The 14,827-nt window shown below is 54.4% G+C and overlaps 5 protein-coding genes across 5 annotated transcripts; 1 reads left to right on the forward strand and 4 right to left on the reverse strand.

The window, feature by feature from the left end:
* Window positions 1-362: 362 nt before the first annotated feature.
* BZA05DRAFT_343523 (P-loop containing nucleoside triphosphate hydrolase protein) lies at window positions 363-2,150 on the reverse strand (the record flags this gene model as incomplete). Its single annotated transcript, XM_051481085.1, has 3 exons — window positions 363-1,164; window positions 1,246-1,951; window positions 2,021-2,150. 3 exons carry the CDS (start codon window positions 2,148-2,150, stop codon window positions 363-365), a joined length of 1,638 nt encoding a protein of 545 aa, XP_051335693.1.
* A 1,791-nt stretch (window positions 2,151-3,941) lies between these two features.
* Window positions 3,942-5,839, reverse strand: BZA05DRAFT_410547 (Bestrophin, RFP-TM, chloride channel-domain-containing protein). The gene is made up of 2 exons (XM_051484914.1): window positions 5,315-5,839; window positions 3,942-5,239 (listed from the first exon to the last, which is right to left on the reverse strand). The coding sequence occupies exons 1-2, from the start codon at window positions 5,578-5,580 to the stop codon at window positions 4,336-4,338; spliced, it is 1,170 nt and encodes a 389-aa protein (XP_051335694.1). The 5' UTR covers window positions 5,581-5,839; the 3' UTR covers window positions 3,942-4,335.
* A 663-nt stretch (window positions 5,840-6,502) lies between these two features.
* Window positions 6,503-8,950, reverse strand: BZA05DRAFT_410548 (uncharacterized protein). The gene is made up of 4 exons (XM_051484915.1): window positions 8,642-8,950; window positions 7,702-8,563; window positions 7,306-7,659; window positions 6,503-7,252 (listed from the first exon to the last, which is right to left on the reverse strand). The coding sequence occupies exons 1-4, from the start codon at window positions 8,730-8,732 to the stop codon at window positions 6,736-6,738; spliced, it is 1,824 nt and encodes a 607-aa protein (XP_051335695.1). The 5' UTR covers window positions 8,733-8,950; the 3' UTR covers window positions 6,503-6,735.
* Window positions 8,951-9,567: 617 nt separating this feature from the next.
* BZA05DRAFT_431836 (acetyl xylan esterase) lies at window positions 9,568-11,285 on the reverse strand. The gene is made up of 4 exons (XM_051486201.1): window positions 10,899-11,285; window positions 10,702-10,835; window positions 10,055-10,642; window positions 9,568-9,989 (listed from the first exon to the last, which is right to left on the reverse strand). The coding sequence occupies exons 1-4, from the start codon at window positions 11,168-11,170 to the stop codon at window positions 9,925-9,927; spliced, it is 1,059 nt and encodes a 352-aa protein (XP_051335696.1). The 5' UTR covers window positions 11,171-11,285; the 3' UTR covers window positions 9,568-9,924.
* A 2,368-nt stretch (window positions 11,286-13,653) lies between these two features.
* BZA05DRAFT_410554 (ribosomal protein L23/L15e core domain-containing protein) lies at window positions 13,654-14,750 on the forward strand. The gene is made up of 4 exons (XM_051484916.1): window positions 13,654-13,874; window positions 14,099-14,124; window positions 14,200-14,421; window positions 14,492-14,750. Exons 1-4 carry the CDS (start codon window positions 13,801-13,803, stop codon window positions 14,569-14,571), a joined length of 402 nt encoding a protein of 133 aa, XP_051335697.1. The 5' UTR covers window positions 13,654-13,800; the 3' UTR covers window positions 14,572-14,750.
* The last annotated feature ends 77 nt before the right edge of the window (window positions 14,751-14,827 follow it).

The following is a 14,827-nucleotide window of genomic DNA, read 5'->3' on the forward strand; positions in this document are numbered from 1 at the left end:
CTAGATGGAGGGGTGTGGGTACCTGCAGGACTGTCATGCACGCAATTTCGAAGCCACCACCGCTCAGCGAACCACGTAAACCACTCCGCAGAGCTCCTGCAACTCCTGCAACGCCTACAACTCCACTCATCATTCATTCATGCCCTATGAGTTACAGAAAAAGAAAAAAAATCTCAAGCTACTCAAGAAAGAAAGAAAACGCTCTCGCATCCCATTATTCAGTATCGTCGTCGCATTAGGGTATCATTTTTCGTTCGCAATCACTTCGCCTCCCAACCTTTTTCAACCAAAACCCGCTGCACAAACTCCTTACAAAAGAGAAACCGAATGGCTGTAGAACAAGAGAAGGAGAATGAGATCGTTCAACACGCGGCTATGGCCTTAGAGGCAGCCTCCTTGTCTTCCTGGAGCTTCCGCTGGAAGGCGGTGACATCGTGAAGGATAGAGCTCATTTCCGCCTCCATCGCGAGCTGCTCTTCTTCAAACTCGTCAACCTCGTCCTCCTCGGACTCTTCATCCTCGCCCTCATCATCACTGTGCACGGGAATAGCCGGGATGGGATGCTTGATGGTTTCGAGGGCAAGTCGTAGGTGGGTCCTGAGTGCCTCGTTTTGACTCTGCAACTGGTTGATCTTGCAGTCCGCGGCCTCCCTCGCGTCCTCCATCACACGCTGCAAGTTGAAGACTTGCTGCTGGTACATTTCCATCTGCGTGCTCTGGCTCTCGTTGTGCTTTTGGGTCATCGTCGCCTCGGAAACCGACATTTGAAGCCTGCGAATAGTATTCTGCATCTCGATTATTTGGGCGTCACGGGCCGCCCGCGAGACTTGGTCTTCATTGACAGTAGCACTAGTACGGATGCGTTTCGCCTGGTCAGCGTAGCGAAGGGTGGAGAGCGTCTCGTCGTAATCGGTGGGGGAGATGCAGGCGATCATTGCCGTCTTGCTGTTGCCACCGAGGGAATCCTTGAGGAGCCAGGTGAGGATTGAGTCGCGGTACGGAACGACATCTTTCCTCTTGTGACGCCGGGCACCTTCATCGGAAAGCGCAGCAATGACTCGGCCGAGGGTTGTCAACGACTTGTTGATATTAGATCCTTCTCTCAGTCGGGCACCGGTAGCACCAGTAGAATTCGCGCGCTCGGAACCGGCAAGGTCGACCAAACTATAGCATTGCCATCATGTTAGCGTCCGCCATCTCCGTGTAGTCCAGATCTTGACGTGGGTATATCTTGGGGATTCTCACCGAATGCGAGCCAGCCGTTCGATCGTCTCATCATCCTCCGTGCACTCGATCTGCTTTAGTATCAATGTGAACACGGCGTGCGATCTGCTACTGGTATCGTTCATGTTGGTGCTCGCCACCGTCCTGCTCTGGTCTCCCCGCTTCATCCAGCCCAGGACCTCCTTGATGTTGCGCACCGGAACCTCGATCAGATCCTTAATGTAGGGGCCATCAGCCGGCGACTCCCGGACCCTGAGGTAGTTGACCGCACTACCGCGTCGAGCATCCAGCAGGTCGCGAACTTGCTCATTGTACACCTCGAAGTATGAAACTCGGACGGTGTATGTAACGTTCGGGTTGTCATTCGACTGGATGCGCTCGAACAGGTCGTGACAGGTGCGGGGGATAAGACCGGGGTTTTCGGGGGTACCCATCATCGAGTAACTCTTTCCGGCGCCCGTCTGACCGTAGGCGAAGATGCAGGTGTGGTAACCCTGGAAGTTGTGATCGAGGAACTCCTGTCCGAGCGCGTCGTAGACATCCACCTGGTCCGCATAGTGGGGGGAGTCGCGGTCGATACTCCAGAAGGAATTGTCGAAGATGAAGGTCTTCCGATCGAGGACCTTAGCGCGGCCGGCCTTCTGCGCGGAGGGTGGCGGCGGAAGCAGGTGCGTCTCTTGGGTCTGCGGATCCATCTCGATCAGATTGACGGCATCCCGCTCGTACTCTGTCACGCGCGCGCATTAGCTACTGCCCCATCGTACATGGACCACGCAATGGATGGGTGTGTATGTACCTCTGGGCAGAAATCCGCGGACTCGGACAACCACGCGAACATTGTTGCCGGTGACGCTGCTACCGCTGGCGGAACTACCACCAGAAGTGCTCGCATCTATCGACAGCGGCGAGGGAACATGTGAGAGCATGTTGACGATGACAGGAGTCGGGGGAACGCTGTTGCCGTCCTTGTCTCTAGATCGCAGCGAAGCACTGGAGGCGTGCGATCGAAGGAGCTGGCGCCCAGGGTGATCGTCAACTTTCAGGTGATTGTTGCGATGGCGGGGGGAGGGCGCAGCCATGGTTGCTTGTGATGGGGGGGAGGGGGGAGGGGGAGGGGGGTTGGTTGCGGCGGTGGTGGGGATCACAGGAAGGTCAGAATGTTGCTGCTCTTCGTTGCGGGTCTGTGGGATTGTGTGTTTTGGCGGGGAGGCGTTGAGACGCGAGAGCTTGCTTGTTTGGTGCATGGACCAGATGTTTTGGTTTATCCTCTCCGGGCATAGCTTCGTCGCTTCCATCCGAGCCTCGACTCACTAACCGCCATGGTTCCACAGCTCGGCGGCAACTGCCATCTCGGCGCTGGAAGAGCGAGAACATCACTGGCTGAGCGAAAAGATTGGTCCCAACAGCGATATGAGTGGGGTCAATGCCGCGATAAATGTGTGATGCGCTCGAGCCCGGGTATTCCGTGTTGACCCAGACGTGAGCGAGCATGGCCCAGAACTTGCTTCTTTCCAGCGGCTGTCATCCAGCTGGCTCATTTTGGAACGTGATGTGGCGTAGGAGGCAGCTTGATTCCGAGCCGCCTCCAAGCTTCGTAATTACCGCAGGAAGATGAGATACCGTATGCCGTTGACCGTTGCATATGGCGTGGTACTGGAGAGTCATGATCTCTCACTCGACGACATAACAATGCACAAGCAATATATCACCATATTGCCACGCCGCTATCTGTATGTCGGTCGTGCATGTTACCGACAACCAGAGCTCACCCACTACTCAGAGCGAGAGTATGTAGTAGAGAGCGGAACTCTCGACTCCAGCCTTATCACCAAAATTTCTGTCAGCCCGAGAACTACGACATGAAAGAAAGGAAAAGGATTCCCATATACCCACACCCACAGCCCTGACAAAAATTGCACGCAACAAACAGAACACAAGGAAACACATCAATCCAGACTCCATCGTCTTGAGATCTTCGCTCGCTTCAGGAGCCTCCATTGCTTTAACAGCCTTTAGGCGAGGGGGGGTATGCTGCCTTTTCCAGGCCAAAGGAACCGACAGAATCCGCAACGACCACAAGCTCTACGAGCGCGATCACCCAGTCCACTCTCCGGGCCGGGAGAGTTACCACTGTCGAGCCTTGATTGCGCGCCCGCTGGAAGTCCTCTGTTTCCTTAGGTAGTAAAGGCCTTTATGTACCATCAGCTTCCAGTCGACTTCTGATAAAACAGCATTATAGTACAAGCAACGAGACGAGTGAAAACTACCATTTTGACATCTTCTTGCTTGCAGCTCATCTGATATCAGAAGCGGGAAGTCTTCGCCGGAGTTTGGTCGCAACCTGGGCGGTGGATGAGTCGGCGGTAGTGAGTGAGTCGTCCGTGGTGATTGAGTCGGCGGTGGTGAAGGTGGTTGAGTCGCCGTTGGTGAGCGAGTCGGCATTGGTGCGTGAGTCGGCGGTGATGAGTGAGTCGGTGTTGGTGAAGTTGTTGTCGTTGTTGTCGGATTACTCGTAAAAGTCGCCAGAGAGCCAAAAAAAAGTTCCTCGATAGGCTTCCATGCGAGTGAGAGCTCATGCTGTATCTCGCACGTACCAACTCACTTCGCACACAGCAGAACACTCCCAAATATAATATGTCGAGTGGATGTGCCGGTACCTCGAATCACTTCACTCACAACACTTCACGCAAAGCACAGGGTCGGACTGTACGAGCACTCTTCCGTAGCATCTTCCATAGTATCGTCCAAACTTGTATCCATCCTAACTATCCAGTAACTCGCTCGCTATGCCTATCCAACATCTAACTGTACACCAAACCACCTCTACGTAAACCACCCACCTCTACAGAAATCACACACTACACTAGTTACATGATAGTGGAATGAACAGATAAGAGCAGAGTCAAAAAAAAATAGAAATGCATGCTAACACTAAAACTAAAAACGAATGTTCGGGGTATCATCGGGTCATCATCGGGTCATCATCATCCATCCATCATCACTCATAACCTACTCACTCATAACCAATGCCTACCATAACTCCTACAACTCCTACAACTCCTCTAACCCCGCGCCAATAATTACATGCATCACGTGACCTCGCTCTACCAACTACTCGCCCTGATAATATATCCCCTCACCACTGTTAAACCCGCGCAGCATGACCATGACCTCAGCACGGACGTCCTCAATAATCTCATCCATGCGAATATCGTTTTTATCGTCGCCAAAGGGGTCCTCTAGTTCCTCTCCGATGCCCTCGATGCCATAGAGGGTGAAGCACACCATGACGATGACGGGAATACTCCACCAGCCCAGCTCGCCGACGAGGCAGAACGGCAGCACGCAGCAGTACAGGGCGAGCACCTGTTTCTGGTGGATCTGGTGGCACACGGGGATGGGCGTGAGTTTGATCGTCTCCATGCTCCCGAACGCGTCGAGGAGGCTATTGACCTGCCCGCTCAGCATGGCCGACTGCGGCGCGTTGAAGGCGCCGCGGTTCACGCCGCGCTTGATGTACCGTTCGATGACGCAGCACAGCTCCAGCGGCATGCCTAGGCCCTCGGATTCGTGCCCCTTCATCCCGCGCGGCAGGAGGTCATTGTACGCGGGATCGTATCCGGCGATCCCCCAGTTCCCGCGCAGATAGTTCTTCACCGCGTAGAGAATCGCGACGAGACAGCGCACGGTCTTTTCCGTTTCCTCGCGGTCGCCGTCTTTTTCCAGCGGCCCGCAGATCAGGAACGACCGCGTGAGGTTCCGCACGATCGACACGATCCGTTGGATCCCCTGCCGCCCGCCCCAGTATCGGTCGTAGCTGCTGGAGTTGCGGAAGACGAGCATCAGGCCCACAACGATGGAGAGCGAGGGCACGATGGAGCTCGGTAGGCCCAGGCTGAAGTGCAGGCTTTGGTCCAGGTAGACTATGAGTGTGGTGAAGAGCGCATGGAGCGTGATGGGCACAATGATAACGTGGTGGATCGAACCCTTGATGAAGCGGAAGACGAGGGGCCATCTACAGTAGGGTGGATTAGCTTAGCTGTTGGAGTGTGAGAGAATAATAGGTGGTGTGAAAGGAGCAGAAACGAACTTCCGCGGTTTCTGTCGCGAGGCGTGGGAGAGGGGGAAGGTCGGTGCGCGGAACTCGGGCACGTTGTGCTCGGGCAGCGTCGGCGACATTTCTCGCGAGATCGTGATGGCTTGTTGGCCGACGTAGCGTTCGATCTTGAGCGTGCCTGTGCGCCGGAACGAGGACCGTGTGCTGAAGGTGGGCCGGGTATCGGGCGTGTTTGGGTGCGGAGGGGACGAGCTGCGCGAGGAGCTGGCGGTCGTCGGTAAGGTATCGAAGTATACCATCGAGGCGGCGGTGAGGAGAAGTACCTAGGACAGCGGGCGGGGAAGGGGGGATGATTGGCAGGCTAGTAGGCTTCCTAGAAGGGTCCTGCCTGTGATGTGTTGGTGAATCTGGGGGGAAGGCTAGGTAGTGGTTAGACGCTGGATGGCCAGCCACTCAGTGCATACGATACGTTCCTGTTTTTATGCAGGAAAAGAATGAAGAAAGGGATTGGCGATTTATCTCCTCCGGCATATTTTTGAGCGGTTATTTGGTATCTGTCTAACTTAAAGAATCCCCAAAAATCCTTATGACGACGTAGGCAATCTAATATGTAGCTCCAGCGGTGTCACCGTACCACCTGATGCTGCAGAGTTTTGTCGGGCGTCTCACTGTACTCAAATCCTACGCATTGGAGCAGGTTGACTCTAGAGTAGAATTCAAGGAGCGAGATTTCCGAGAAGTCGGCGCCGTGGACCAGAGGTATGTAGATGTGTAGAATCGGGATATCTAGAGTACTGAGTTTCACTCGGACCACTCCGTGGTGCGCAGCCCTATGATTTGCCCACCAAAGTGCGGGACGAGGCGGGATAAGCAAGGGATGGCGCGGCCACGACTCGGTTGGCGGCCATTCGCTAAGGAAATTAAATACGCGGGTGCTTCAGGTGACGGAAGGACCCTTTGGGATAGAATTGCCCACCGCACATACGTATCATGCGTAAGGACCTTGAACATCAGTGATCGTGGGCTTCCACCTGACCTCTTCCTTCGTTTACCTCTGGAGAAGATCTATTGGCCGCGGGACGGGGGGGGAACAATCCTTGGGCGCGATTAGGTAGTCCAAAGGCGAGCTTCAGAGTTCCGTTATCGCTAGTGGGTTGAGCTGGCGAAGAGCAGTTCATCAGGGATCGATGCAGCCTCCAGTGGAGAAGGAGGGGACGATAACGTCAATGTACAGGATTTATTGCACGTTGAAGAAAGAAAAAAGAACGGTATGTTCTACATAACTTCTCCCACAGCATCCTAGCCTACAAGTATTACAGGCCCACCGCAACCCGCGGCACCAGCACGATCATCAACACAGAATTTAATGGAATCCAAACTCCCGAACACCCATCCCCTCCCGGCCCGCCCAATCCAAGCCAATCCAAACCAGTTTAATAAAGACATGCCGCGGTCTATCCGTTCTGACGCTTCTTCCTGGCGTATCCAACCAAGCTCTCAATAACCGTCTCGAACGTCTCTTTATCACTCATGGCACTGTCCCTCTTGCCGAGCCAGTACGTGAGCACTTCACTCGCGGTGGCTGTCGTCTCCTCCAATTTCTGAATATGATCAAGAAGTTCTGCGACCGTAAAGTTTTGCAGGGCAATGGTGCTAGTCGAGCACAATATACGTGCGCTCGGGATATCTAGAGACTCCGGATTGATCTGGTTCTTGTCTTCGGCACCCTTCTTCTTCCTCGACAAGGATCCGGAACGACGTGAATTTCGGGACGATGGGCGCGATTCCGGATGACGCGAGAGATGAACCGAAGGGAGAACTAGCTTCTTTTGCTTCGTCTCGGGAGGGAGAACTTCGTCCAGATCCATGGGTATTCCGAGAGACACCAGGAAAAGGCGACGGATGCGCGATATTTTCCAGTTGGGCGGTTGAAGCGGCGGCGGCGCGACCAGCTGGTTCCACAGCGATTGGCTATGCAGTGTAAGTATGTGTCAACTCTCGGAAGAGGGGCGGGTAGATTCTACCTTCTGTCGGTGAGGAATGATCGTCCCTCTACGGAAGTTGGTTTTCTCTGTTCGGTTCCCTCTTTCGGGAACATCTTCTCGACCGCATCCGCCAGAGCAAATCTGACACCTTCCTCATCTCCAAAGTCTGGCAGTGGTACGGGAAGTTGTGGAACGATTGGCTGTGGTGGTGGTGGCGGCGGTGGTGTCGGCGCAGCTTCCGGTACGGACTCTGGTTCATCAAAAGTACCGTCGGCATCCCCATCCTGAAAGCCTTCGAAGTCATCAAAGTCATTGAAATCACCGCCATCAGCTTCCACAGCCTCGCCAAAGTCGTCGAAATCGTCACCGCCGAATCCATCGTCCTCTTTCTCTTCAAGAACATCCCCTTTCTCTTCAAGAACATCCCCTTTCTCTTCAAGAACATCCCCTTTCTCTTCAAGAACATCCCCTTTCTCCTCTTCGGTGACATCCACTACCTCCCTCTTCTCTTCAGGGACATCTCCCTCCCCCTCTTCAGTGACATCCTCCTTCTCCTCATCCTCCGGCCTTTCCTCGGCAACCTCCGCCTTCTGTTCGATGGTATCCTCAGTAACAACGACAGGCTCTAGCTTCTCCGCCACAGGCGTCGCATCGTCGCCGTCTTCTTCCGTTACAGCTATGGCAGTAGGCAGCTCCTTTGATTCCTCGACGTCAACGGGCGAAGGAGAGCGCCGTTCGGGGCATGTTGGTGTCGTCACCTCCGCCGTAGCTACTTCAGCACCGACATCCGGCGCCGCTTCCATTGGCTCATCATCCTTCCTATCGTCTTCATCCGGCACAACTGGTTCTAGCTGCTGTTCCGACTCTCCTTGCGCAGAAAATAGCGAGCTCGTCTTCCTAACCCGAACCGACGCAGGGCTGCTCGAAGGACTCCTACTCCGCTCTCTCTGCTCCTGCACCAACTTCTCAATCCGCTTCCGCTCACCCCTCACTTTTGGCGAGATGACATCCGTCTTCTCGTTCCACTTCACCTCTATATCGTCACTGCGCATCGGTGTCGTCGGCCTCGAGGCCACCGGTTTCGGCGTGCCAACAGCTGTCACCGCTGCACCGTCGAGTTCATCGTCGGTGCCGTCCGATCCAAAAGCGCCCGGAATCGCGATATCGCTGTCCATCTGTTCGTCGACCTTCGGCGTGGGTATGAGTGTAGATGTGGATTTTTCAACGGCGGCGGTGGTGGTGGCGGGCGGACCTTCGGGGGCGTCGGAGAAGTGATCGTCGTCGTTCGATGAAGTGTCTGTTTGTTTCCCGCACGGGGCATGTCAGTTTCGACGGATCGCATATTGCACCGCACCGAGCATGAATCGAAACGCACATCCGCTTTCTCTTTCTCTTTCTCTCTCCTCCTCCGGGGTTCGACCGGGAACGGGAACAGAGTCCGGCATTGGAGATGCTTCTGCGACCATGCGAGCGTGGGGTTCACGGGTTTCTCGGGGTTCGGAAAGGCTGTTGCTTTTGTTTTGTGGGGGAGGAATTGAGTCGAGTCGGGTTGGAGGTTTGGTTTGGATCGAAGAAGCAGATGCGGCGATTAGTCGTACATAGGTAGAATAGTGGTATGCAGCAGTCAGCTCTCTCTATCCCCCCCCCTAATAGAATGGTACAAAGATGGATGTATCGATCCATCATCCATGGGGTGGGTGCTATGGACTGCTAGACTCCAGAGTACTCTAGAGTGGGTAGCTTCGCAACCAACCAGCCATGGCAAACTGGGCTCCACTAGCCAGAACCGGCAGAGAGCGTTCCTGGCGAAAAGGTGAGAAGCCCCCCACGCAGAGTGGGGCATCGAGAGACAAGAGGCAATCGGAGATCTGAAGAATTTCTTCTCGACGATTCCCGGCTTCAGGGGCACGTTCGCTATCTGCCTATCCGACGCCAAAAAAGAAAACTCGAACGAACACACTACGTTCCGGGCAGGTACCTACGTTTCTAGGCAAGTACCTTCGTTTCCAGGCGCCTGGCAAGTACCTACTCCAAGACCCGGATGAAACGACGCATGTATGTACCTAGCGGTACATTCTTCCGGGCATGTATGTACCCATTTGTTACCGGCTCGTTGAGAGAGGCAGGCAGGCAAGGCGACCCCGGGCCGCGACGATCCCTCCGATTCCTACTCGCGGACCGACGCGCCGGAGCACAGTTCCGGCGCCACTGACGGCTGGGTCTTGCGCCTCGGCAATCGCCCTCGACGACTTTACAGGAGCAGCGTGGGTGCATGGATGCGAGATCTACAGAGGGGCCTTGGTCGGTTGATTCAACTTCGTTTCTTTTCTCGGATTCAAACTGTGGATTTCGATCTGGCTAGACGGGGACGAGAGGGATCTTCATTCGGATCAGCGAGAACGCCTGACTTTTCTAACCGCCGCTCATTCGTGCGGAGATAACGGGGAGGGGACCGAGTGATATCACGGCGATGGTTGTATAATAATGAACGTCCAATTTCTCCGCTAAAGTACCCATACAGAGCTTACAAAGCAAGCAGCCACCACCGCAACCTACGCAATCCTACAGTTACCACCCCATATCATCCTACAAACATCGCTCCATACAATCCTACAGAAACCGCCCCATCCCGTCCTACAAGCACTGCTCCACACAATCCTACTGACACTGCGAATACCAGTCGTTCAACTTGATGCAAGTGGTGCCAGAAACACATACCGTCCCTACCATATCCAGTCAGTTAGCCGTCCCGCTGTCACAAAACCCCCCGAATTGCAGGAAGTCTTACCTCCTGTCCATCCATTCCCAGCGCACTGTCCCCACTTCGCCACAGTACCCGCAGCCGCAGTCGTCGTGGACGCCGGGGACGTAACCACCGGAGTCGACGACGTCGACGGCACGCCAGTGCCCACAGTATTCAACCCAAAGTACGAGATGACGTCTCCGGCCTGGACCTGAATATCGTGGGTGACGCCCTGAGCGCTGATCGCCTGGAGATTCGGGCCGTAGCTATTCCTCGTCCACCCGGACAGCGGGCTATTCGTCAGCGTAGCCGTCGGCGTGGTACTGACGCCCAGCACGTTGGTCCACTGCTTGACCATCTCGCCGAAGTTGTTGTAGCTGAGCGTGGCGTCGTTGGTGCCATGCCACAGCTGCATTTTCGGCCGCTTCCCGGTGTACCCCGGGTACCCGGCCCGTGCGATGTCGCCCCACTCCGCTCCTGTCTTCGACACTTGCCCGTTTGCACACGCACTGTTCCACATGGAGTCGCCGGCGAAACAGCCGAATGGTACACCGGCGAATCCGGCAACTCCTGCGAAAATGTCTGGGTACGCACCCGCCAGCACGTTGATCATCATCGCTCCGCTCGAGGTACCTGTGGGGGACGTGGATTAGAATTGGGGTGGAGCAAAGGATGGGAGGGGGGCTGCATACCGACAGCGAAGACACGACTGGTGTCCGCTGCGTAGGTCGAGATGGTGTACCGGACCATGTTCGCGATGGCGAGGGAGTCGCCGCCGCCGTTGTGCGTGAGCGTGCCAGTGCTGTGGACGTCCCAGCAGCCACCACTATCCATCCAATTGTCAACTCCCGTTCTCATCCCTCTCTTAGCTTGTGGGGTCACAACTAACCTGTCAGGCGCATCCGGGTACACAACGATGAACCCGTACTGGTCGGCGTAGGACTTGAACTGGGTGCCGGTGTAGTACGCATTGGCAGTTCCCGTGCAGTAGTGGATTGCGACGAGGATAGGAGGGTTGGAGGCCAGCTGGTCGGGCACGTAGATGTACATCTCTGCGCCGGTCGGGTTGGTGCCGAAGCTGGAGACTTTGGTCAGCGCCGCACCGAGCACGGTGGAGGCGCTGGCTAGGAAGGCCGTCAGGAGGGGGAAGAGGCGGGTCATCTCGTTCGCTTGCTTGCTTCAGTGCTGGGAGCTGGAGGTTGGTAGTTGGGAGCTTGGGGAACTGCATTTATATCAACAAATGGCGAGACCGTGTTTATACCATGCTCATATACATATCCATAGTGCCTACATGCTCTACTCCACTATCCACCACGAGATTGATCCTACACAAGTACCTAGATGCGCACACAATATGGCCATGGCCAAGCGAATTAATCTATCAACTCCTTCACGCTACCGGAGCCGTTGCCCTACAAATCCGTCGTCATTTACCATGTCCGGTTGTCCGGTTGTCGTTTAGGCTATCATATGCATAGATACATATCTCGACTCCCCCCAATAACCTCGAATGGTTAAGCTTTTTTCCCCGCATCCGCGTGGCGGATAAATGGTGGGCATTCTGCAGGAACAGGAACAGGAACAGTGGGATGATCCCGGGTGTGAAACGGTGGCGGTTCCTGTGATTTCTCGTTTAGAAAAGGTACCTAGGCACATTGAGGACGCCCTGAGGTTTTTAGACACGGACGGATGGATGGGAGGAAGTGGAGATGGTTTCACACAGCTCGGCTGCTGCGGGTAAACGTAATTCGCACTGCACAGAGCTGAGGTGGTTACACGATGGAGGGTATAATTTTCCATTCCGTTTAGATCAAGAGATATCACTCGTTGGCATTGGCCAGAACTGTATGGTTGCAGGCTTGCAGCTAATCCTTAGCACAGCCTGCCATAGTTTAGACAGGCCGTATGCAACAATGGATTGATGTTCTCTCACTCTCTCTCGCAGCTCGCCTGCTGGGAGAAATTACGCCGCCCTAGCCAGCAGGCTGAATTCGAGCAGCGAGTATGATCGAGCAAATAAAACCGTTGATAATCATAACCAAGCACAACCCACCAGGGCGAGATGAAGTAGGTACCTTGACTTCGGATATACGCCAGCTGCATAACAGGATCCAAGCAGAACATCCCCCGCCTACCAATTCGTAGGTAGTCGGATATACCCACTCTGCATCATGATTAGTAGAGTATGTGCATACACCTCCACAACTGCTCACAACTTTAGGCACTCACCTCCCACTAAAACAGACATCCGAAAAGTATCAACAAAACGTGCTCACTGTGATTACCCCTCGGAACCACCGGCCGACTGTGTGTGCCATGTGGCCGATTTTAGCCGTTACGAATACGAGCCCGGCATCTTCAGCAAATCATCCTCAAGAGTCAAGAGTCAAGAGTCATTACCGGTAGGAAGTATTTGCTTTCTTTGGGGATTGTGGCTTGCTCTGTCTCACGTCCCCGGACCAAATCGTCAGGATCTCCGCCGGATGTCAGGAATGTTGGCGAGTTCACCCGGATCTCATGCTGTAGTTATGCCTACTGATGTCTGTTATGTACCGTACCGAAATGAGATCCATGCAGACCCAACCACCCAACTACCCAACCGAGGAAGAGAAGAGAAGTTTTGAGCGATGAAATTCACAACTCGAGCAACAGCCAGAGTGTGAGGATTCCGTGTCGTGTTGTAGAGTCGACGCGAGGTGGAGAGGTATGGATATATGTGCACGGTGAAGTGGACGTAGCGTGCATAGCCGGGACTGGCCGCTGGCGCGACGGTCCGAAAGCTGGATGCTGGATGCCGTGCCGTGAATGCGATCCAGATGGCAGACCCTGCATGTTCGGCCCGCACTTTGGTCCCGACGATAAACTCCAACTTTATATTGATAGCGGGGAGGGTTAAACTTTAAATTGAATGCCGTTCGTCCGTAGAAACCCATTTCGGCTCCCATATGCTCTAGATACTGTGCGCGCGTTCTACAGCACCCAGCCGTCAGAGGCCGTTTTGGGCCTGTTCGGTTGCCAGCTGTATTTTCAAACCTTGGGTTTCTGACGAGTTGAAGGATACCGAAGCTGCAGCTGCAAACTCCCATTTCCCCCAATGACCCCATATATTCAACAGCACGCCACAGTTTTTATTTGTATCGTGTCTCAGTCGACAATATGCAGTTTCTCAGATTGTTAACTTGGGGTGGTGTGCCGAACGCTCACCCATCGCCCGGAATCTGAGGGTTTCAAACAGCAGATACCGAAGCAAGTACCTTTGGAGTAGTGGTGAAAGTGTGCCCATGAGGCCCAGAAGGTGGAGCTGGGCAGTCGAGGTCAGAGGCGGGAGTGAAGGAGAAGAACTCGGACCCCGTTGCGCTGCGTGTGCTAAACGCTTCCGGTACATAAACCCAACGTAACTGCTAAGCAGAATATCGCAGTGATCATGACAACCAAAGTCTCCCGAGGCATTATCTACTTCAGCCATTTCGCAGCAATTTATGGGTGTTGTGGGGTGTTATGGAAAAGTCGCGCCGCCAGATTAGCCACAATCTGTGACCAGAGATGGATTATGATCACATGATCTACGATCAGATAAACAATGCCAAGCCAATTAACCGCTTTCCCACAAGCCAACCCACCACCGCAGTCACAACAGCCCTACGCCCGCACACACGCACACCCAAGGCTTGGCGATTCTGCCGCACACTCCGGAGTTGTCGAAACCAGAAACCTAGCCAAATTTACACGCCCAACGCCCCAACGCCAACACCGACAGTCCACGCCCGATACGACAATCGAGATTCGACAACATGGCTGACACCGTTACCGTGAGGACCCGCAAATTCATGCGGAACGCCCTTTTGGCCCGCAAGCAGATGGTGGTGTACGTTTGTCCCCCGTCATTGGTGTGGATAGAAGGGGCGAGGAATGAGGGGACATTGGGAGGATGATACGATGGATTGGGGTCGATTGCGGGCGGAATTTCCACGGAATTCCGTCCGTTATCTGGAGTGTTTTGGTCGCGATGGATGTCGGTGGCGGATGGCGGATGGGATGAAGCTTTACATTGTGATGATCATGGAGGCTGACGAGCTTTTCGTTTTACAGTGACGTCCTCCACGAGGGCAAGGCCAGTATGTTACCACCCACCGAGCATACGCACTCATCACGCGAGCCGCGAACTGCAGACTGATCGATTTCCTTCGCAGACATCTCCAAGGACGACCTCCGCGCCAAGCTCGCTGAGACCTACAAGTCCGACAAGGATGCCGTTTCCGTCTTCGGTCTCCGCACCCACTTCGGAGGAGGAAAGACCACCGGTTTCGCCCTCATCTACGACTCTGTCGACAGCCTGAAGAAGTTCGAGCCCCACTACCGTCTGGTCCGTTACGGCCAGGCCTCCAAGATTGAGAAGCCCTCTCGCCAGCAACGTACGTTACTCCACCCGCAGCGACGATCACATCGCGAGCTGAATAAAGCTAACGTCCGTTCTCACAACAGGCAAGCAGAGGAAGAACAAGCAGAAGACTCTTCGTGGAACCGCGAAGGTCAAGGGTGCCAAGAAGAAGAAGGAGACGTAAATGTTGTCACCTTAGTTCGGCCTGGTTTGTCGGGGTCTTTGGTGTTCTTTTTTCTTTGGGCAATAAAAATATTCTCAACGGAACAATGGGAATACGGAGTTACTTGTTTTGCACAATTGTAGACTGTTTGCCACTTCCAGTGCTAGTGCCGAGATGGAGCCACCAGAGTAATGTTCGTCCGAAAGACATGTGCCGCCCGAAAGCCGTGTACCATCCAAAAGCTATTGGGTGTCTTCAGCACTACAGCCCTATCCAA

Source organism: Tricharina praecox, assembly GCF_024521635.1.
Source record: "Tricharina praecox strain CBS 144465 chromosome Unknown BZA05scaffold_32, whole genome shotgun sequence".
Lineage (NCBI taxonomy): Eukaryota > Fungi > Ascomycota > Pezizomycetes > Pezizales > Pyronemataceae > Tricharina > Tricharina praecox.